This window comes from Eriocheir sinensis, chromosome 2 (genome assembly GCF_024679095.1).
Source record: "Eriocheir sinensis breed Jianghai 21 chromosome 2, ASM2467909v1, whole genome shotgun sequence".
Taxonomy (NCBI): Eukaryota; Metazoa; Arthropoda; class Malacostraca; order Decapoda; family Varunidae; genus Eriocheir; species Eriocheir sinensis.
In genome coordinates, this window is record NC_066510.1 from 10,259,774 (window position 1) to 10,283,586 (window position 23,813).

General features: G+C 43.1%; 1 protein-coding gene and 1 long non-coding RNA gene across 2 annotated transcripts in view; both read right to left on the bottom strand.

The window, feature by feature from the left end:
* Positions 1-1,987, bottom strand: part of LOC126999197 (uncharacterized) — a 33,062-nt gene extending 31,075 nt beyond the window's left edge. The window contains exon 1 of the long non-coding RNA XR_007753142.1: positions 1,741-1,987. This is a non-coding gene — a long non-coding RNA (uncharacterized LOC126999197). The remainder of the gene's footprint in view (positions 1-1,740) is intronic.
* Positions 1,988-9,305: 7,318 nt separating this feature from the next.
* On the bottom strand, positions 9,306-11,988 carry LOC126997922 (uncharacterized). The gene is made up of 2 exons (XM_050859153.1): positions 11,808-11,988; positions 9,306-11,039 (listed from the first exon to the last, which is right to left on the bottom strand). The coding sequence occupies exons 1-2, from the start codon at positions 11,914-11,916 to the stop codon at positions 10,615-10,617; spliced, it is 534 nt and encodes a 177-aa protein (XP_050715110.1). The 5' UTR covers positions 11,917-11,988; the 3' UTR covers positions 9,306-10,614.
* Positions 11,989-23,813: the final 11,825 nt, after the last annotated feature.

The following is a 23,813-nucleotide window of genomic DNA, read 5'->3' on the forward strand; positions in this document are numbered from 1 at the left end:
ACTTATATAACGAGGCTCTCAACCTATGGTGCAGGTGCGGGAGGCCAGGCAGACCCAGACGCTCGCCGGGTGCTGCGTGGCCGTGACCGTGAAGAAGAGGGAAAGCCTAACGCTCAAAACCACCAGGTTATTTTTAGATGGCCAAAAATGTGAGCCTCCACTCAGTGGAATGAGAAGACATCAAAATTTTGCATTCACTGTATATGTACACCTAATGGATTATTTTTAATTTCCCTGTAACATAAAAATTAAGGGTCTCTTTGACAACAATATGTCAACACTGGACCCGTTGCCCCCGCCAAGATGTTTACAAGGCCGTCATCTCGCCACCCTACATCCCTCCCGCTGGTTCTGCACCACACCTCGGCCCAGCCATGTCCAACCTTCTCGTGGCCACACCCTGCTGTCTCCATTAGATAACATATCCCTCATGGTGCTCGTGTTACTCAACACGCCTCATCTCTTTTCATGTGTTTTACATATCTGCCGTACACCTCGAGCTTAGCACTTCTAAACCAAAAGTTAATAATTATTATTATTACTAGTAGTACTATTATCATTTTTATTATTCAACCACCTTAGCCAGACCAATATTTGCTATCGTTGAATTCTGCACTTCTTCCGGCGACTTTCGTTCAGTGCAGGTGGTTCAAGGGCATCACCACACATCTTGTTGGTGTGCAGTCACGCCCCATTAGGTATGCACTGCCCATACAAATCTATGAGAATTTCTTAACCCTGAAGAAAAGTTAAGCTATAAAGGTAAGTCTTCTGTGACCCAATTTTGTTTACATAATATCGAATAATCAAGTGAAATAATTATATAATGAACCTTGAAGATAAAATTGTTTGAATCGTGTCTAAATTGCGTAGTAAGGAAAGAATATGGTACATATTTGTAACTACGATATAATACATACATTACGTTCACCATGAAGTGTTTCACTATTCCCAACGCAGCCCTTACAACGTTCGATCACCATCATATTTATCATGCTACCTGACACACTCGTCTTCACCCTTTTGATGCTCCTTGATTTTGACGTCCTTGACAACACATGAATTTTAAAGAGTATTATTATTATAATATCTACTCTAGACTAGCTGTTCCCAGTACATTCCCACCCCACCAGTGACGTGAGGAAACATCCCGTAACAAGGTGCTCATCTCATGGGTGACAACAGCAACCTTCTTGACCTCATCCCCTATATATATATATATATATATATATATATATATATATATATATATATATATATATATATATATATATATACACACACACACACACACACACACACACACAAAATGCTTCAGTTTCTGCCTATTTTGGTGTTTGTTTCTTGAATGGCAATTTTGGGGGGGCGTCTTGGTATCTCGGTAAAACGTTTACCAAAACACCACCACATACTAGCTCCGAGTGACCGTCTGCTTGGGTGTCCCGTCATGCCCCGTGTGGGCCCTGTGCCCGGAAAAAAAACTGACACCCCGACCCTCCACGGAGGACCCAGTGACCTAACGAGCCTGCAGGAGACGCGGGGGTATCCTTGTGAGTGCACAGTCGGGCATCAAGGGAAAACTGAGGCACGTGTCAACAAAAACTGGACGAACGGCAAGCGTCTGACACCGAGAGGGGCGCACCCACTGACAAAATAACTTGCTCCAGGGAGGACCGTGAGCAGCGTTGGGCTACCACCTCCTATCCCGTGACCTCTACAACCATTGATGAATTGGCTCACCTGTTAGTAGATCAGAATGACAGCAAGAACGACGGTAAAACGGGGAGTTTGCAGCGACAATTTGACGACACGCCCTACACGAGCACTGGCCGGGTTATATCTGGGAGGCAGCGATCGATTTGCCGGCCTGCCACCTGGCGGCCAAGGAGGCAACCGCCGCCGCACGCGCCCGCCCGCCGCGTGCTGCCCCCGCCCTCACGTGACGTCGCACCTGAGCCAACAGGTTTCTTCTCTACCTGATCCTTCTTCTTTTTCATTATCACCACCGCCAAATTTCATCAGCTCATTGCCAGAAAAGCCATTTCCGGCGTTTTCCACTTATCTGCCTGAGCCACCTACTCTCTGTCTGAGCCAACAGGTTTCTTCTGCCCTTGATCTTTTTCATATTTATCATCATTACCATCATCGAAATTGATCAGTAGCTACACTGTCAGTAAAAGGCCATTCCCGGCGTTTTCCACCTCTGTCTGATGCTAATGTAGTACTACCGTTCATCATTCTGCACTAGAACGGCTAGGGTTTTATTTTCATCGTTTCATCTGTCTGATTCGATCTCTGCCCTGACCGTTGTAATAATTTTAGTGTTCTCGCTGTTGTTTTGGTTGTTCATGTTCTATGCATCGTGAACCAACGCATCCTCATTATCAATTGTACAGGAACAATGCAATGCAACTGCGACAGGCACCATAACGTTTTCTACCAAGAAAATTGCCTGTAGTAGATCCCTAGCTTAGCGATAATAGTCATCCAATGATTATTCATGTTAAATTATGATCTTCAACTCAAACAGTATATACAGAGGGATTAAAATTTGCACACAAATATTCCTGAGGACTATAGAAAAAAAAGACCATGAATTTTCCGCTCGTCTACAGCAATCCCCATTTTGCCCCCCACACTCCCATTGGAAGTTTTTTCTTCTTTTCTTTCCCTCGTTTGGACATGATAAGTTTACATATGAAATAATAAAAAGTACATTAAAAACAATGTTATTTCTATGGCTTTCTGATGTTTGTTAGTTTTTGAGAGAACCACACCGGAAGTGGATGACGAGTTTGAGCGAGCAGCAAGATTATTATCGGACATTAAAAATACATAAAAAAAAATAATAAAAAATGAATTAAAAACAATATTATTTTTTTATGGCTTTCTGCTGCTTGATAGTTTTTGCGTGAAGTGGATAAGGAGTTGGAGTGCGCGTCGAGATTATAATACTAAAACTCGCCCTCAGTTTTCTGCTAATATCTCACAGACTAGAAATTATTTAAAGCTGGCAAGTAATTAATTTTAAAGGTAACTGAGTTTTCTTAAACATATTTTCTAGCTTCTACATACAACTTTTCTACTCCCAACCAAATTTCAATTTGAAAAGTTTCCCATTTACCTGAAAGGTCGAAATATGAAGAAAATGGTATCGTGCTGGCTGCTTTTTTTTTATACATGTAATAAAGAAAGGAAGCTTCCAGACGACGGGGCAAATAAGTCTTTGTATTAGTGTTTAGAATAAAAGACAGAGAACCCAGAAAATTTGAAACCTGTCTGTAATGTAGCTTGAAAATAGCATTCTCTTGCGCTGGGTTAAATGAATCCATGTAATGGTTCTCTTCCAGTGCATGAGTTCTAAGTGCATTTATTTTCATCTGCATAGATGATGCGGCTCAACAAGAAATACAGCCCACAGGAATATGATTTATTCTCAAGAGAGTGTTGTGGATGCTCTCAAGGACATAAACGCAGGCATGACCACTCGTAAGGTGGCTGAGAAATATAGGGTGGTATTGCTAGACGGAAGGTCGAGGACAAGTTACTTCCCATGAAGTCAAGTCGTTACTGAGAGTACTTGAAATGCCCGCCAAAATACTGGAACATGGTCGAGTGTCGAGGACACGGGTACCCCCTATATCCATATAAGACTCTTATAAGAGTCTTATATGGATATTGGGTACCCCCGTGTCTTCGTCGAAATCGTGATTTAAATTGTTATCAGAATTTAGACTGAATGTAAAAAATACAATAAATTATAAAATAAATTTTCGGGAAAAAAGTATCCTATTAGGCAGAACACTAGTGTTTCTCTGATAACAGTACCCGTTCCGCGTTTTACAAGAATAAGGCGTCGTGACGACAACAAGCTCCCCCCTCCGGCCTGGCGTCACGCGGGAGAGGAAGGCTGCCGCCATTACTACAATTCATCATCCATATACAGGTAAGACCAAGCGTATTTTCCCGGCTGTGAATGATTGTTTAGTGTTTTTAAAGTGGCAGGATACGTTAGGCGGGATAAGGCGTGTTTACAACTTGCTGGAAGGCTGACAGGAGGCTCGCCTTTCATCGCCATGCCGTTGCCCCAACAAAATGTATTATTACACCCCGGTGAGGGAGCTTGACAGGATGTATAATCTTATTATTCGTGCTTGGTAATACTAAGAGGTCTCCGTGGTCTAGTGGTCAGCGTGGCTGACTACTACTACGCGGCCCCGTGTCCGAATCATGACCCGAGGAGTCAGCGTGCTGCTCACCCAGCTGTTCATCCTCCCTCTCGGGCTGGTTGATAAATGGGTACCTGGGGAAACCTGGGGAAGGTAAACTGTGGTAACCCGGATGTCACACTGGCCCTGTGTCCCGGGGTGTTGGGCTCCCTCCTACCACAGGCTCACGTGTTCATGCAACGGAGAACCCACGCGCAGCTCAGCTATAGCGTGTGCCCCCAACTTTACCTTAACTTTGGTAATACTACAGTGAGCCTGACGCCAGTAAACCTCAATAAGTATGAATTGTGAATGCTATGAAATAGGTCAAGGAAGCAGCCTTCATTACTGAGCCTGCCCACCCCAGCATGGCCAATATTAATATTTCACAGCATTTTGGTGAATAATTACATTGACCATCTAATTTCAAGCTTATAATTAGACAGACCTTCATGCTTAAGTTCCACTTCAAATGAAGGTGATGACACAAAACTTGAATATTATTTTTATTACAGAGATAGCAGCAATGGCAGCCTACAGACACCTGCTGCGTAGAGTGGCTCACGTGGGACAATGGGAAGACCTGGCCATCAGGAGGAGAACCCGTTTGTTCAGGAGCCGTAGGGATCCCTTTGAAATGTACTCAGAAGAGGAGCTCATTCAACGCTTTCGGTTCTCCAAGCAAGTCACCCTGGATCTTTTATCTAAAATTCAGCACCTATTGCCGAATTCTACTAAGAAAAGAGGTAAGGTTAAAATATCATAGGTCTGAAAATTTAATAATGCCATTCTCTACAGGTACTTTAATCAGACCTGGTCAAGCTGTGGCTAGCAAGATTAATGTACTGTTGCTTAATCACAACAGGCGCGGATCCAGGAAAAAAGTTTTGGGGGTCCCGATTGTTGAAGTGTCCGACGAAATTGCCTGCCACACAATTTGGAATGTCCTGCGAATTTTATTCTTATAGCCGCAGCGCGCTTTTGAGCTAGTTTTCCTGTATCCGTTCAGGACCATGGGGGGACCCAGGCCAACTGGGCCCCCCTTGGATTCGCCAATGAACGAAAACCATACACAGGAACAGCCCTGATAGTTTTTACATTATACGAGGTGCCAAAGTCACAAATCCATACCCTAGTCATTATCAGCTATGTAAAAATATGTCTACATATATGTCTATGATTTTTTGTCAAATTATCATTCTTAAGGAATAAATGTTTATTTCATATTTCCTAGCGATAGAGTTTAGGTCAAAGCAAACAATTCAGTTCAACATATCTTTTGACACACTTTTCTAACATGAGTTTCTGTTGTCAGCCATAATTTCTGTGGGGGGGAGCTAGGGGGCTACAGCCCCTCCAATGTTTTTCAATCAGCCTTAAAATGCCCCTAAAAGTGCCTATTTACAAAATATTCCCTCACCTGCACATCCTTGCTTCGATCGCTACCCTCTTCCCCCGCCCACCTCATGAAACTATGATGCCTTATAGACCCCTGCAAAAATCTGCAAAAATTATGGGCTTGGTTATTGATTGGTTGAAAAGTAGGATAAGGCAGTCATCCACATTCTCAGTGAAAGTAAGGTGAAGGTAGGGGCACATACTATAGTTGCACATGGCCTGAGTGCTGACCTCTGTCACATTAGCACTATAGCCTGTGGTGGATATGAACCCATTACCCCAAAAGAGAGGGCAGGTGTAACATCTGGGTTACCACAGGTTTCCACAGGTACCCATTAATTTGACAGGCACAAGAGGGAGAATGAACAGTTGGGTGAGGTGCACACCGACTGGGATTTGAACCTAGATCTGTGGATTTGTAGCTTGGCACGATAACCACATCACCATGGAGGTGCAGTCATCAGGAATTATTATTATTGCTATTGTTGTTATTATTATTATTATTATTATTATTATTATTATTATTATTATTATTATTATTATTATTATTATTATTTATTGTTATTATAATTATAATTATTATTATTTTCATTATTATTAATTAATTTATTATTATTATTTTTTTTTATAATTATATATAATTATTATTATTTTCATTATTATTAATTAATTTATTATTATTATTATTATTATTATTATTATTATTATTTACTGTTATAATTATTGTTATTATTTTCATTATTATTAATTAATTTATTATTATTATTATTATTATTATTATTATTATTATTATTATTACTATTATTTATTATTATTGTTATAATTATTATTATTATCATTATTATTATTATTATTATTATTACTATTATTATTATTATTATTATTATTATTATTATTATTATTATTATTTTTGTTATTATTATTAGCATTATTATTTTCATTATTATTATTATTATTATTATTATTAATATTATCATTATTATTATTATTAATATTATCATTATTATTATTATTAATATTATTATCAGCCTGTTTCCGGATGTCAGGAGTATACTGGGCCCTGGGAGAACCTTCTTTTCTCTTGTAGGTACACACCATCCCGAAACAAAACAGAAGTGTGTACCATTTATGTAGCTGTGGTCTCTTGTACCCCATTATGGTGGTCTCAATTACCCCATGTTATATAAAGATCAATACAAAGTAAACATTAACATTGATCACCTCCACATTGGCTGTATACTTACATAGGATGCCTGGCTACAGATCACAGAAATTGGACTTGGCTGAGGGACACGGCTTGTGTACAGCACACCTTAGCGTTACTGGGTCACATTCCTCGAATATACATACACAAATGAATAGGAATGAGGGGTACTTGTGGAATGAGTGAAAAGATGTGGTTTACATTTTCAGATCTTATGTACTTGAATGTCTACAAAACAGAAGTTAACAAAACAGTCCGACCTATTATTTTTTTTTTGTTTAATTTTTAAAAGAAATTTCCTTAGCTGGTCTCAGTTGCCCCAGGTGGTCGCAATAGCTCCGTTCTATGGTGTGTGTGTGTGTATATATATATATATATATATATATATATATATATCTATATATATATATATATATATATATATATATATATATATATATTCTGATAAATATTTCTTTCTTACAGGGCTTCCAATCCCACCACATCTCCAGCTGCTGGTAACCCTTCGCTACTATGCCACTGGGAGCTTCCAGCTTGACATGGGGGATTGCTGTGACATGTCGCTGCCCAGTGTATCTACCTGTGTCAAGAAGACTGTGACCAGTGCAATCTGCCAGCTAGCAGGGGACTACATAAAGTTCCCCAGTCCTGCTGAAGAACAGGATGTCATGTGACAATTTGCCGAGGTAGCTGCCATGCCCGGAGTTATTGGATGTGTAGATGGTGTACACATCCCAATCATCAGTCCAGGTGGAGAAGATGCAGAACTTTACCGCTGCAGGAAAGGCTTTTTTTCATTGAATATAATGGGGGTCTGCAACTCATCCATGCTCTTCACAAATCTGGTCGTGAACTGGCAAGGTAGTGCACATGATGCCCGCATCTTCAGTGAGTCTGTTTTGTGTGCTACTCTGGAGGGAGGGCAGTACAGAGGATACTTGTTGGGGGATTCGGGCTATGCCTGTAAAAGCTAACTTTTAACTCCCATTCGAAGTCCTCGTACTGTTAAGGAGAGGCATTACAATGCCTCTCACATCAAAACAAGGAACCTGATCGAGAGAACGTTCGGGATTTGGAAGAAAAGATTTGCTATTCTCTCAAAGCCAATGAGAACAGCACTCTCAACATCAAAAAAAATTGTGACTGCATGTGCCATCCTGCACAATATTGCAATCCTCAACAAACTCCCCATTGACATGCCAGAAGAAGAACTTGAGCCCATCAACATAGACATACTTGCAGATTATGATGTAGGCACTGGAAATGCTCGCAGAGCTTCCATTGTTGAGAGATTCTTTAGATCTTCTGTGGATGTCAAAATGTACACCATTGAGTGCTGGCAATGGAACCCAGGCTTCTGGATAGGAGTCAGGGCAGCAAGCCAACCGAGCCATCGATGATTTAAAAGTTCTCCGTCTAGTCCAAGACCTACACTGCCCATGGTGCCTCACACAGCCTAACACACCAGAACATTTCCTGCTCCACTGCCCAAGATTCCACTCCTCCACACCAACCTCAAATTAAGCATCCCTAACCAGACTCAACATCCACAGGCCAACTTTACATAGAAGGCCTGCTGGGCAGCGACACCCTCAGCCCCAACACTGCCTTCCAAGCCCTCAAGTCTATGTAGACCTTCCTACAGAAGTCCTGGCAACTCAATAGGATCTAACCCCTCCCCTGGTGACACATCGACAGAATAACAACATCCGCTAACATTTCCCACTGATGGGGCTCAGGAGGCAGTGGTCCCACAGCCTAACCAGCCCCATAAAACACCCCAGAAAAAGATGATCCCAGAGGCCACTTCTCTGGCACTGTATCTGACATCCTCGCCCCCACTGTGGATATGCAGGAAAGGTGACTTCGCCCACACTCATGGTGGCTGAAAATGCTTTTATTTAACCCACAGTAGCACATGCGGTGCTATATATATTAGAGGAACTGCAATAACACATTGAAAATTCAGTAATCTACATGACAAAATTTTTCACTATTATTGCAGTTTTTCTAATGTAAATATATACTACAGGTGGCATTATGGGTTGACTAAAAGCGATTAAAAGCGTTTCCAGCTACCATGAGTGTGAGCGAGGTCACTTTTCCTTCATATCCACAGTAGGGGCCAGGGCGTCAGGTATAGTGCTGCATAAGTGGCCCTTGGCATGGTGACCTCAGTAGCTCAGTTGGGTTGATTTATACACAGATAGCCCAGGTTTGATCTTTTTTTTCCCAGCCTATAGTGCTTTTAGGCTTTCTTGAGAGACCTGGATGGTAGTCGGCCCTAGCCCGTCATGATGCAGGCAAGTGTTTTATAGTGGCGCCGTCTTTTCTTGGTGTGGTGGTTGGTCACAGTGGTGTACATTTTGAGATCTTTATTGTAGTTTCTCTAATAATAAGTTATGTCTGTTCAGAAAATGAAAATAGCTTGTAAGATTTTGCATAAATATTTTCTGATCAAAATTTACAGTCTCTTTAATTTGTTCATTTCCTGCCTGAAGCCTATACGTACATAATCATGATATAAATAAATGAACAAAAATATTTATCAAACATCACTGAATATAATGTATTTCCTACTACAACTACTACTACTAACACTAGTTAATGTTGGCAATATATGCTAAAATGCTGATGATACAGAGATTGGCAGAGTAATTGAGTCGGATCGGGTCGCTAGTATTCTCCAGGATGAACTAGACAGATTGCGTGAATGGGCAGGAAAGTGGCAGATGGAGTTCAATGTCTGGAAGTGCAAAGAATGGGCTAATCACTCTGACGTAATATTCTTGATGTATAAATAAAAACCCACACTGGCAGACGATAGTTATATTTTTAACTAAACAGTTTCGGTGGACACTGCCACCATCTTCAGTGGTGTAAAGAAAGACCACTGAAGATGGTGGCAGTGTTGGTTTTTATTTATACATCTGGAAGTGCAGTACTCTGAGTGTATATAGGAACAACCCCTCATAATTATTGGTTAAATGACACTCCCCTAAGAAGATCAAGGTGTGAGAGGAATTCAGGGATCTTGATGACCTCTGATCTCCATCTAAGAGCACAATGCATTCATCCTAGATATTGTGCAAATAGGGTATTGGGATTCATTTCAAGGAGAGTAAGCAACAAGTGCTGATGTCATCAAGCTATATTTAGCATTAGTTAGATCTTATCATGATAATGTTTTTTTTTTTTCTGGTCACCTTCATAATTGTAGAATGGGTATCAAAATGTTAGAATTGGTACAGTGGAGGATGACAAAGATGATTTACGGGTTAAAAAACTTGACATATGAGGAGACTCGAACAGTTAATTAAACTTGCATTTTCTAGAGAGGCAAAGGGTGCAAGGAGACTTGATCGAAGTTTATAAATGGATGAAGGGCTTTAATAAGGGGGATATTTATAAGGTTCTGATGGTAAGAGAGCTGGGTAGGACATGTAATAATGGGTTTAAATTTGATAAATTCAGATTCCACAGGGTCATAGGCAAAAAAATACTTTACCAACAAGAGAATGAGTGGAACAGGCCTGGCCTTCATGTTATGAGAGTCAATAAGATGAACACATTAATAAAATGTTTAGATAAATTCATAGGTAGTGATGTTGGGGGGAGCTTACATGCTAACGGTGAAGAAGACTGGTGGTGGCCCTCCTCAATCACCTCCCAAGCTTTCCGAAGAACACGAGGCCGTTGCCTCCATGATTTCTGGAGAACTCAGTATGGGCGAGTGTGTCCTTGACACTCTTACAATACAAGATGGGCATGCAGTTGATGAGGCAGGCAATCCCATCATGGATGTTACTCTCCGGCATTCCCCAAACTGTCCAAAAATTTGGCTTTGCAGGTGTCTGCTGCCTCACGGATATGATGCCAAGTCTCCGTGAAGACATCTAGCTGCCGCTGCAACACCTCCCTGTGAAACTGGTACAGTTTCATGTGTTGGTCGTGCTCCTCTCTGGTCTGTTGAAGAAGGAGTTGGTGATACTCATCCTGCTGCTTCCGACAGGCCTGGTACTCTGCATCAAATTTCCTCCTCTGCCGTGGGGCAGCAGAAGAGGAGGCCACATTACATGTAAATGTAGTTAGTGATGGTGCAGTGGATGCAGAGGATGAAGCTTCTGGCTGGAAAGATGCAGAAGCACTAGGAGGTGCAGGTGCTTCAGCACATTCAGCGGCAGAAGTAGCAGAGGGGACCTCTGTCAGTGGCAGTTTTCCACTCACAGCTGTGAAATAATACAATGCATTATCAGTCATACTTATACATGAAAGATGATGTGACTCAAAATTACTTCCTTCAATAACAATGTTAGCTTCTTTTCTTATAATACTTGAAAAAACACTACCCCATCAATAAAGGCACCAGAGGGAATTTGATATCTATTGCATTTATAGTTATTTAAATTTAATCCTAGACTGGGCCCCCTCAGAGCTTGTTCCCAGAAATGAGTAACTTATCTATCTATATCTATATGTATCTATCTATCTATCTATCTATATATCTATATCTATCTATCTATCTATCTATCTATCTATCTATATCTATATATCTATCTATATATCTATATATCTATATATATATCTATATCTATATATCTATATATATATCTATATCTATATCTATATATATATATATATATATATATATATATAAATTTATTTGTCTCTCTCACTCTCTCTCTCTCTCTCTCTCTATCTATATAACTATATCTAGCTATCTCTCTCTCTATCGATCTATCTATCTCTCTCTCTATCTATCTATCTATCTATATATATATATATATATATATATATATATATATATATATATATATATATATATCTATATATATATCTATATTTTTTTTTTCATATCTGTTATCCTAATCCAGTGTATCAAAAGTGAAAATTGATGATGAGAATAACAATGATAGTATTTATATGCAGCACCAGAACAAGAATGCAGAAAGCTGGATAATATAATGTGATATACTTTCAAGCAATGATTAACTTACTGAAAGTAACATCCATGATGGGAGTGCCTGCCTCATCCACTGGATGCCCATCTTGAATGGCAAGAGTGTCAAAGACATCCTCGCCCATGTTGAGTTCTCCAGAGATCATGGAGGCAACAGTCTCATGTTCTTCTGTAAACTTGGGAGGTGATGGAGGAGGGGCACCACCAGTCCTCTTCACCTTCAGCTTGTAGGCTCTCTCTTCCTTTTCACACTGCAATGAAACATGATTTTAATAACAATAATATATCAAAGGCATACTGAATTGTAAACCCTTTAACAATACACCTCTGCAATGCAGTGGTTCGAGTCCCTAACAATGAATCTGCGGGCCTGGGCAGTCGGCATGCAGCCACCCAGCCGTTCATCCTTCCTTTCACCCGGGTACCTGGGGCCACCAGGGAAAGTAAACTGTGGTAACCCAGATGTTACACTGGTACTGTATCTGGTTTATGGGTTGTCTCATGACAGGCTCAAAGGATCAATGGGATGGAGATGAGCACTGCCACCACCGCAGCTATAGCGTGTGCTCCCAACTTAACCTTTTCCTTTACCTTTTTTTACCCTTTGACCAAATATAGTAAAGAGCATTGGAAACAACTTGTTGTACCAAAATTGATATTAGTGTTGCAGATTTAATATTCTAGTGCCTATTAATATTAATAGTGTTTGCATTAAAGATACATTGCTATTCAATTAGGTTGATAACATGGGATTATTTTAGTTTGAATATAGCTCTTAACTAACAAAACAAGAATTAATGGGTTACTATTTGATCAGCAATGGTATAATATTATCATATGTAAGAGCTACACCTGCTCTATGCTTATTGCTATTCTACCAGTAATTCTTTCTTTTTGCCTTACAAATAACATGTAATAACAATGAAAAATAACTATAGCCTATTTTTAATGCATTATGATTATTTTGGATCTGGAGAACACATTATTAGGTGAAAAGTTGATCATTTTAATCATCACCCAAACACTGGAGTGGATAGGTATTTATCAAAGGGGGGCACATCTGAGTATGGGAGGGCACTAGACAAGTGAAGCTCCGCGGCATTCTGATGCCACACAGAATGTTACAAGGGCACATTCTAAGATCATATTAATGGTGGGTATAAAGGCATGGTCGATGTGGGGCAGGCTGTTAATTCTCAGGGGAGGGTGGCATGTGACCCCAGTTGCTTCGAAACCGCACGCTGAGGTGGAAGCATTGGCCCCGTGACCCAGTGATGCAAGAACTATATGGTAATTCACAGTAAGAGCATTTATTATTTTATTGCTAAATTGTGGCAGCGACGCCGCGCTGTCTGTGCTGGTGGTGTTTTGAATCTCCCGCTCACAATACATGTTCCAACACTATTCACCACCCCATAGTAACTGTATTCTGATGGAATGTCCACCGACACCTCCTACATAATGCAACCACATACTCATACGTGAAACATGCTGCCTGTCATCAGAACGGGGTGAATTGTCTTGCCTAGTTGGCTGTTACAACCACTAAGTTAAAGCGAGAATAATATATACCAAACTATACTACCAATACATATTATAATAGCAGTTATTTTTTTAGATACGATGGCAAAATATAATTGTTTAGTCGGTCATCATATGAAACTGGCAATATAATTAAGCAAGCTGTATAGTATTTGCCTTTATCTTTCCAATGATATGCCGAATATTTGCTACAATGCATAGTTACAGAGGTGTGGAGGTGAAAATAGAACTCACCTCCCCCCTGCCCGACAGCGCACAGGGGTCATGACGCGTTGCGCACTGAAAGGATCGAGGAGAGGATGACCTTAGAAGCGATACAAAGCGATACTGGTCAAAAGGTTAACTATATACAACGTAAAATCAATGCACCTCATTTACTTACTTCAATTTGATGCGGTTGAAACTTCTTTTCAATTGTTGAACTGATCGCGGCTCCAGATCAGGGAGCATGGCGTTGAAGTTTTTGGCGATCTCATCCCACGCCAAGTTCTTCTTGTGCTGGACCGCAGTGCTGGTTGACCTATCTTGAAGGACAGGCCTTTCCTCCACTAGCTGCACCAGGACTCTCCTCTGCCTTGACGAAAGTGGTGCAGCGCGGTCCATTGTCGATCAGCTTCCGTGCGCGCGCGTTGTTGTGATGGCGGAATATGCATTCATATCGGCACTGCATTATCTTTTTCATTTTTCTTTTTTTCATAATTGTTTAATTTGAATTTGTATCTTAAATGCTATTATTTTTAAAAGAGTACTTCCTTATAATTTCTTATATGTATGACTGCTGAAATAAAAGTTTATGCACTGCACCTCGTCTTCTTCCATTAATTACGGCTATATCTAGCTTTTCTGTTTTGTTTATCTGTGGTGCCCCGCGAGCCGCGACACCACTCGTGTCATCATCATCTTCACCGGCAATATTTTCCGATGACAACAGCGGTATCGACCGCTAAAACACAACACGGACTCCAAGACATGATTGTCCCCACACGCACTGTTCATTTACCAACCTATACACAATTGTAATTGCCCATTAACGCACCCGCTTATCTCTCTAAGCCAAACACAATCAACCGCGGCCAAAACACGATCAACCGCGGAACAAAATGTTATGAAAACAAAGCTGCGTCACCGCGTGAATTAAGCATGTCGGTTAGGTAGATTATTGTATGAGCTCGGTGTGAGTTTGATGTATGACTCACACGCCTGACGTATTACCCTCGCGATGTCTGCCTATATAAGAAGCATTTCTCCAGGCTTGACCTCAGATCAACCAGCACTCTGTTCGTTGCTGGACACTCAGTTGTCCTTCCCTAGACAACATGGGTAGAACATTCATCGTTGCTACTGTGAGTATGGAGTAATGTGGTACCATAGAGGAAAGCGTATCTAACATATCTATTGTGTTCTATTATCTTAGTTTTACTTAGGATTATATTTCTATGATACTTTATTGTGTGAGTTTTTACTCAATATTATACCAGTGTTAACGTCAGTAACCAATAGTGAAGAAAACCTGAAGACTCATTGAGTCTAGTAAGCCAGTCGCTGGTTTAAACAATATTTTTACCCTCTGTAATATTAAGTAGTATTAAGGTAGAATAAAATACATATAAGAAAGGCGACACCGTTTCATCACCCCATTTACGAACTCCTTTAAATACTCCTAAAGTACTAGAATTTTAAGTCAAGTGTCACTAATACAAACAGTGTGTCGTCGCCCTGTGTGACCCGGGATTGCGGGTTACAACATTGGTGTCAGGTGTGGGGTGGTGAAACATGTGGTGAAACATGTGGTGAAACATGTGGTGAAACTTGTGGTGAAACTTACGATTTATATTGGTTTATATTGGTATTGTACTGGTGTATGTCCACATCCGAAAGCGAGGAGAAGACAGTTATTCTTGGAATTACGGGAATAAGACTTTAGAGTTAAAAATGCCAGACGAAGGCAGAACCCTCCCCAAAAGAAGATGGAAAATCGATCACCCTTGCCCATGATGATCTTGTCACGCTACTTAGCCGTCATACCTTGAATGATTTTAGTAGAGTGCAGGGACTCTTATATTTTTGTGGTGGAGAAGAAAAAGTAGCAAAGCACCAAACCTCCCATGCCATAAGCTAGCAAAGAAATGGATAGAGGATATTGAAAGCCGGACACAGGCAAATTGGGACACTACCGGAAAGATTGAGTTAGCCAAACAATATGCCCTGGGAGCAGCGCGCGATCATCTCCTCGGTTGTATCACTAGATGTGGACAGGATTGGGAAAAAGTAAAGGAAGACTTCCTACGTGTGTTTCCCACAGTAAGGACCTTTTCGGTCCTCCAGAAAAGAATTGGGAGAGGCAAAACGGCGGACAGGAGAAAACATCCGCACCTTCCTCATCCGCCTGGAGACATTGAGACGAGTTGATCGCTCTCAAGCCTGACAATGCCAGTTTGCTAACTGAGATAACCGCTTTACGGCTCAGAGAGGCTTTCCCTCCGGCCCTCTTACTCATCCTAACGGAGGAAGAAAAGGGGGACCCACAGAAGGTATTAAAGAAAGGGTATGAGTATATTAAAGCTTATCCAGAGTCGAAGCTATCCGATGCCGATATCGCCAAAGAAATAAAAGTGCTGAACGTCTGTTCCACCCAGGCATCCGGACCCAAACATGTCTCACAAGCCCGTCCTCCACGCCCTCCAGGCCAGTCACGTTACCCGATACCCCAAAGGGGAGGACGGCACGCCGCGCCACCTACACGCCCATATGGGAACGCGCCCACGCCACCCACATGTTATGCTTGTGGGTATGTAGGACACATGGCTCGCGATTGCACATATGGAAGGCAGTATAGGGGTGCCTACCACCCACCAACGGGCTCTCGGTACCCTCAGTACCAGCCCACTCGAAACAGGCGTCAGCCTGTCTCGCCTGGCGCTGCCGGGCGCCCGGAGTACACGCCCGGGCCCTCACCCCGTAGCTCCTGGGTCAACCCTGACCACGACAACAAAAAAAAAAAAACGACCCCAGAGTAGCTGCGGCAGTCCACGGCCCTACCAACGCCCTCACGTTGAGATTGTGCGTAGGCGCTAATGCACCAAAGGAGATGGTTTACGCAATGCTAGACACAGGAGCAGGAGCGTCCCTAATAGAAGAAGATTTATTTAGGAAGGTAGGCGGGAAGATGATAGTTACAGAACCTCTCTCCATACAAGGGGTAGATCGGACTCAATCCCTAATAAAGGAATAGCCGAAGTAGTAGTAGACTTTGGGCACGGAGAAATTATAGAAAAGTTTGTAGTAATATCACAAGGTATAGTGTTACCAACAGCAGTTTTGTTGGGCCTAGAATTTATGTGGAGACAAAATGTGGTAGCTGCACCGCTGGCCACACCTGGGCAGTTTAGTGTAATGGTGGGCGCCTGCAGTGGAAGTTCATTCCTGGCTGCGGACGATATGAGCCCGTACCCAGAAGATTGACTAACCGACCTTAAACCTACTTTAGACGAAATGGAGGAAGTACCAGTGAAAGCATACGCTATTAACGTGGCGTCCTTGCTACCAGGCACGGCAGGGTATGTCACTCTGGAGGCAGAGATTGGCAGAGCCCAGCAAGCCTTATTTCTCCCAAGGTCCAATGATATCCCTTCTTCATTTTTTCCCGGGTTAGTAACCTTAACTCCTAACGTCAAACAAACCAAAGGTAAATTCATCATTCCCTATGCTAACCCAACTGAAGAAACTATTGAGATGCCAACAGGTGAAGTGATGGGACACATTTATTCTTGTCACTCAGAATACTATCAATCATCGACTAATGAATGTGTAGCGGCTGTCACAAAAACAGCTACAAAGCCGCCTGTCACCCAGTCAAGTAAGCAGATGGTACTCGATAAGCTGATAGACGAGCTATTTTACCCTCACAACGGGAAAATTGCTGTCTGAAGGCTTAACCCGCAAGTATCCTGATGTGTTTGCTCTAAAAACGAGCCACTCACTATTACCCCTATTATGTTCACACTTTAAGGCTAAACAATGACAAGCCTATATATAAAAAGCCATACCCAATACCAGTAAAATATCATAAAGAAATAGAGATTCAGCTCAAGGACCTTGAGGCCCAGGGTATTATACGCCCTAGTGCGTCACCCTACAGCGCACCTCTAGTCCCTGTTGCTAAAAGGATGGTGGAGTCAGACTTTGTCTCGACTTCCGCGCTCTGAACGATGAATTGATTGATGACAAACATCCACTCCCTAACATTAACCTCATTTTGCAACAGTTAGGGAAAGTAAAGTATTCACCTCCTTGATTTGCGCCAGGGCTACCACCAAGTCCCATTGGCAGAGGAATCTAAACACTTGACAGCCTTCACGACACCTTATGGCCTCTATGAATTCACTACAGTCCCCTTTGGATTAAAAACAGCACCTGCAGCCTATCAACGGATCATGAATCAAGTTCTCATAGGTCTGACAGGAAGAATTGTACATGTATACCTTGATGATTTGATAGTACAAGGGAAAGACATGGACCATCACCTAAGAACCTCCATGCCGTCTTGGACAGACTGCAGAAGGCTCACCTGTCCTTAAGACTAGATAAGTGTTCCTTTTTCAAAGAGCAAGTAGATTATCTGGGTCACATTGTTAGTGCTTCTGGCTTGAAGCCTCAGCCCTCAAAGGTACAGGCAGTGCAACAACTCACTCCTCGAAAACAGTCAAAGAACTTCAAGGTTTCCTGGGATTGGTTAACTTTTATAGGAAATTCATTAAAGACTTTGCCAAGATAGCATCCCCATAATAATTTACTCAAAGGGAGGAAAGTAACCAAGAATGATAAGACACATCTGGAGTGGAATGAAGAGGCATTGCATGCATTTAGCACACTAAAGAACAGTCTAACGACTGACATTGTTTTAGCCTTTCCGGATTTCCGGAAGCCTTCAATCTCACCACAGATGCGTCAGATAAGGCAATAGGTGGTGTGTTGCAACAAAAGGATGAAAATGGTAGTTTACGTCCCATAGCATATTTTAGTAGAACCCTGAATGGAGCAGAACGTAACTACTCAGCGGTAGAGAGAGAAGCTTTAGCAGTCATCTATGGCCTCAGTACTAACCGACCCTTATCTTGGGTTATAGGATACACATCCTGTCGGACCATAGACCACTGACTTGGCTGTTAAAAAGCACAGTACCTAGCAGCAGGATTGCACGCTGGCAGACACTTCTAGGAGAATTTGACTTTAGTATTGATTATCTCCCAGGCTCCAGCAACATGGTAGCAGATTTTTGTCAAGGATTAGGAATCAGGAGAGCGACGTGATAGAAGGCGGGTGGATGCTCGAATTATGTCTGTCACCCTTACGGGTGGACAGGACATGTCTGTCGCCTCTCCGGAGGGACATGACAAACAGGATAAGTTTCTCCATTGGAGTCTTGCTGGACTCATGGAGCACCAGGATCGCGATCCTGAACTGAGAGAATTGAAGCATGCTTTTGAACAAACCACCGGTGGTAACGTACATGAGAGAGATGAGAAAGGTTGCAGAGAGGAGCAATGTAACGTTAAATGCAGCTAGAGGCACTTCAAAAACTGCCTCTTAGTGAAGTGTGTGAAGAACGGCATTCTCTACCGCGATGTTTGCGATGAATACAACAAGCAGAAAAGACTGGTTATCGTTCCGCAAGCTACATTCCTAACTCGGTAGCTTTGGCGCATTCCATGCTAACTGCAGTTACTGGAGGCACTTAGGTGACGTTGGCACGCTGTCGCAAGTTGGCTGCCTGGGCGGGAATGTAGGAGGACGTGGAGCAATATGTCAGATCTTTTCCTGTATGTTGTAGGTTTTTTAAGAGGGGATCCCCGCCAGCTCCACTTATGAGGTATCCAGAGGTTGGCCAACCGTTTGACAGAGTCCATATGGATATTGTCGGACCTTTGTCTGTTTCAGACGAAGGCTATAGGTATGTACTGACAGTGATAGACGTCCTGTCACGCTTCTTGGTAGCAACCCCTTCGTACGAAGGCAGCCAAGGAAGTGGCAGCTGCGTTCTACAAGAACGTAGTCTGTGTACACAGCATCCGCCGATTCTAGTCACGGATCAGGAAAGGAGTTCGTAAACACTCTCTTACGAGAGTTGACTCAGTTGTTACAGATTGATCATCTAAGGACAACTCCTTATCACCCGTCTGCAAACGGTGTGATAGAAAGGCCTAATGGCACCTTAATAAATATCTTGAGAACTTTGTGCGAGGACAATCGCGGTATCTGGGACCAAATGCTTCCGGTTGCAACACACGCCTACAACACTGCCTACCATCGTGGTCTGAAAGATTCACCATTTTTCTTGCTTTTCTCTCAGGACCCAAATGTTCCTTTTGAAGTGCTTGAGAATAAACTCCAACCTTGTTATGATGTTGACAGCTATAAAGCATTTACTTCTAGTGTCGCGCAAACCTATAAACTATGTCAGACCAATATAGATATAGGATGGCAGGAGTCAGAAAGAATGTTTAGGAAATCCAAACCCAAACAGGTGGTAGTAGGAGATCGGGTCTACTTAAGGCATGTATGTACAAAGGGCGAACCAAAGAAGCTCAGCCCTTGTTCAATGGACCTTTAGGGTGCTAGAAAAATAAGCCCTGTAGTCTTACGACTGCGTCATGTTAGAGGTGGTAAGATCAAGACAGTTCACACAAATAATGTTCAGGTCGTTCACGAGGACTCTCTTGGCTTCCGTGACTCTCCTAATGTCAGGCGTGCATACCCTCTCCCTGATCAAGTAGTAGAAGTGGACCCACTCCCCATGACTTCTTCCCCGAGGAGCCGCTGCCATTGTCCTTTCCAGCTCCTTCCGAGCTCTCCTCACCGGCTCCTGTCTCCTCAGATGCTTCAGAGGTCCCTCATTGGTTCCCTCAGCTCCTTCAGAGCCCTGTGTCAGTCGCTCATTACGATCCAATACGGTACCCCTTCTCTCCCCAATGTGATGGACCGCCCTCTTGAGTATCGCCAACGACCAACGAACTGATGCCCCTATAATTACAGATCCTGGGTGTTGCCCTCTCCTTGTCTTCCTTGATCCCTCCTGGAGCAACCCATTCGTCCGGCCTCGTCTTCTCCCCAGTCTTTAAGATGCTGTTGACAGGACGGTACTATGTTGTCCCCGTCGTCATCAAGACGGACGACATCCAACGTCCTCTCATCAACGTGGCAAATCTAACAGCGGAAGTTTCATGGTCGATTGAACATATGAATCAATCGTTCCCTACTGTTGGTCTACTCAGGCGCACTCTAGACTCTTTTCACATTGAGTTTGAGAAGTTATTCAATGATCTTAACAGCTTTCTGTCGGCTATGAGTGGTAGAGATGGAAGCCCGTTTCGGACTCGCCAGAAGCGAGGGGCCGTGGATTTCCTTGGCTCGGTAGCAAACCTCCTTTTCGGTACGGCCACTCAGGCCCAAATAGATGTGATACACGGAAGCTCTCCCAGCTCTACACTCTGTCCACAGAAGAGACGTCAACTTAACCTCCATCAGGAAGTCCTCAACGCCACAGTTCAGGACCTCCGTCATGTTCATTCTGCCATCTCCCGTCTAGAGTCCGCCTCGGCTTTGGCCTCAGCTATTATCCGTCAGTTCTCACTAAAAACCTTGCAAATTGAAGGGAAATGCGTATTTTGGAGACTATCCTTCTCATTCAGTTGGCACTTAGTGACCTAAATCATGATACTCTGAATCTCAAGCTTGGCCTTCAGCAGCTGTCCCAAACGCAGGTTTCCTCTCCTCCTTCCGAATGATGTACTATTTCGTGTGCTCAGCAATGCGTCACTCCATTACCCAGGCTTACTTTTCCCTGCAGCACATGAATATTTAGCATTGTATAGAGATGTCTCTAGGGTTATTTCTAAAGGTACGCTTTCCTCAGGAACCCTTCACTTCTACTTACAAATCCCCATGAAAGGGGATCCCTCTGACGTGTTCGATGTGTTTAAAATGGACGCGTTGCCTTTCATCTTGATGGCACGCCATATTTTCTGCACACCGACACGCTTTCCACTTACCTTGCGGTTTCTGAAGACCGCACTCACTATATGCTCTTAGACTCCTTGGACCGCTGTACTAAACACCACCTGCTCTATGTATGTCCCCCTGTCGCCCCTGTCTACTCGACTTCTGTCCAGCGCTGCGAGATCGCTCTCTTTCTCGATCGCCCAGACGCCCTCTCGCTGTGTTCTAAGTCTCTCCTCAGAGTCTTCCCCCCGGTCTTCATCCCGTCTCCTGCGGGCTGGGTCTTCGCTACCGATACTCCCCAGGTGGTCACCATGGTCTGCCCGGACAGCCCATCAACGGGACGGGACTCCTCAGCCTCGGTATGGGCTGTAGTGCCCACTCCGACGCCTTCAGCCTCCCTGCCTCTGCTACTATGGACGGTGACGCCCCGCTGACGGTTCATCGCGCCCCCTTCCACATCGGACGTGACGTGGTCTCATCTGGCCCCCCCGCTGGACCTCCCTCCAGCACTTCACGCGCTCCAGGAATCCGTCTCTCCGGTCCCCGCCTTCGACCCCTTCCTCCCTTGGTGGGGGTGGCTGCTCCTCCTCGGCGTCGTCTTCATCGCCGGTGGGGTGGCCTTCTTCTGTCTCTTCAGGTCCCGTCTCTCGCGGGACTCCTCCCCCACGGTCCCGCCATCCCCGTCTTGGCCCTCCATGGTCGTCCGCCGGGCGGAACGCTTTGTGCCACGAGGACGTGGCGTGATTTTAACGGGGGGGGGTATGTGGTGCCCCGCGAGCCGCGACACCACTCGTGTCATCATCATCTTCACCGGCAATATTTTCCGATGACAACAGCGGTATCGACCGCTAAAACACAACACGGACTCCAAGACATGATTGTCCCCACACGCACTGTTCATTTACCAACCTATACACAATTGTAATTGCCCATTAACTCACCCGCTTATCTCTCTAAGCCAAACACAATCAACCGCGGCCAAAACACGATCAACCGCGGAACAAAATGTTATGAAAACAAAGCTGCGTCACCGCGTGAATTAAGCATGTCGGTTAGGTAGATTATTGTATGAGCTCGGTGTGAGTTTGATGTATGACTCACACGCCTGACGTATTACCCTCGCGATGTCTGCCTATATAAGAAGCATTTCTCCAGGCTTGACCTCAGATCAACCAGCACTCTGTTCGTTGCTGGACACTCAGTTGTCCTTCCCTAGACAACATGGGTAGAACATTCATCGTTGCTACTGTGAGTATGGAGTAATGTGGTACCATAGAGGAAAGCGTATCTAACATATCTATTGTGTTCTATTATCTTAGTTTTACTTAGGATTATATTTCTATGATACTTTATTGTGTGAGTTTTTACTCAATATTATACCAGTGTTAACGTCAGTAACCAATAGTGAAAGAAAACCTGAAGACTCATTGAGTCTAGTAAGCCAGTCGCTGGTTTAAACAATATTTTTACCCTCTGTAATATTAAGTAGTATTAAGGTAGAATAAAATACATATAAGAAAGGCGACACCGTTTCATCACCCCATTTACGAACTCCTTTAAATACTCCTAAAGTACTAGAATTTTAAGTCAAGTGTCACTAATACAAACAGTGTGTCGTCGCCCCTGTGTGACCCGGGATTGCGGGTTACAACTAAATTTATCTTTTTCTCTTAATGTAGTCCCGATATGAAACATGATTTTTGAAAAAAACGGGAAATCGGGCCGGTGCGTGGCCAGCTGATGCCGATCAGGCGTACCAACACCCAGATGCAGCCAGATGCAGCGGGGGCTGCTGGTGGGCTGCTGGTCTCTCAATACGGTCGAGGGACGAAGTAACTTTGCCTACCTACATGGTCGAGCGACAGGAAAGGACGCTAGCCTTCGCGTCTAACAATACCACCCTAAGTGTGTGTTGGATTTACAGATATAGTAGCTTATAATATTTATATCATCCCGGCTCTCCCTTTTGTACTGTGCTCAATAATATTAAGAATTATTCGTTTGAAGCAGCATAGTTGAGGTTGACCGTAGACTCATTTTACATTATTCACCCCTACAATATTCGTTTTCTTTGTTGTTGTTTAGTAGAAAATGGGCTTTCGATGGTAGGCTATGAAGATAAGTGAGAAATAATACCACTAATAATTATACCATACCACAACCCCTACAACCCATCAACCACCACTATAACTACCACCACACTAAATACCACCTTCTTTAACCCACTGTTCCTTACCTCACAACCCTTACTACCACTATACTACCACCACAACCACAACCACCCACTGAGACCAATATATAACTATCACTACCCTCTTTAGCCTACTGCTCCACTCCTCACACCACTAACCACCCACACCCACCTACTACCACTTCCACTACTACCACAACCACTACCACACACACGCCTAAGATCACTACAACCATCACCACCCTTTTCACCACCCTCTATATAGCATACGATTAACTAACTAACTAACTAATTAACCCCGCCACTACTGAT

What these genes read in the sequence shown, in the direction of transcription:
- LOC126997922 (XM_050859153.1), bottom strand. Translation starts at nt 11,916, where the DNA reads ATGATCTCTGGAGAACTCAACATGGGCGAGGATGTCTTTGACACTCTT. An exon ending in CATCATGGATGTTACTTTCA is followed by an intron (nt 11,040 to 11,807) that starts GTAAGTTAATCA and finishes ATTATTTCACAG; the next exon opens with CTGTGAGTGGAAAACTGCCA.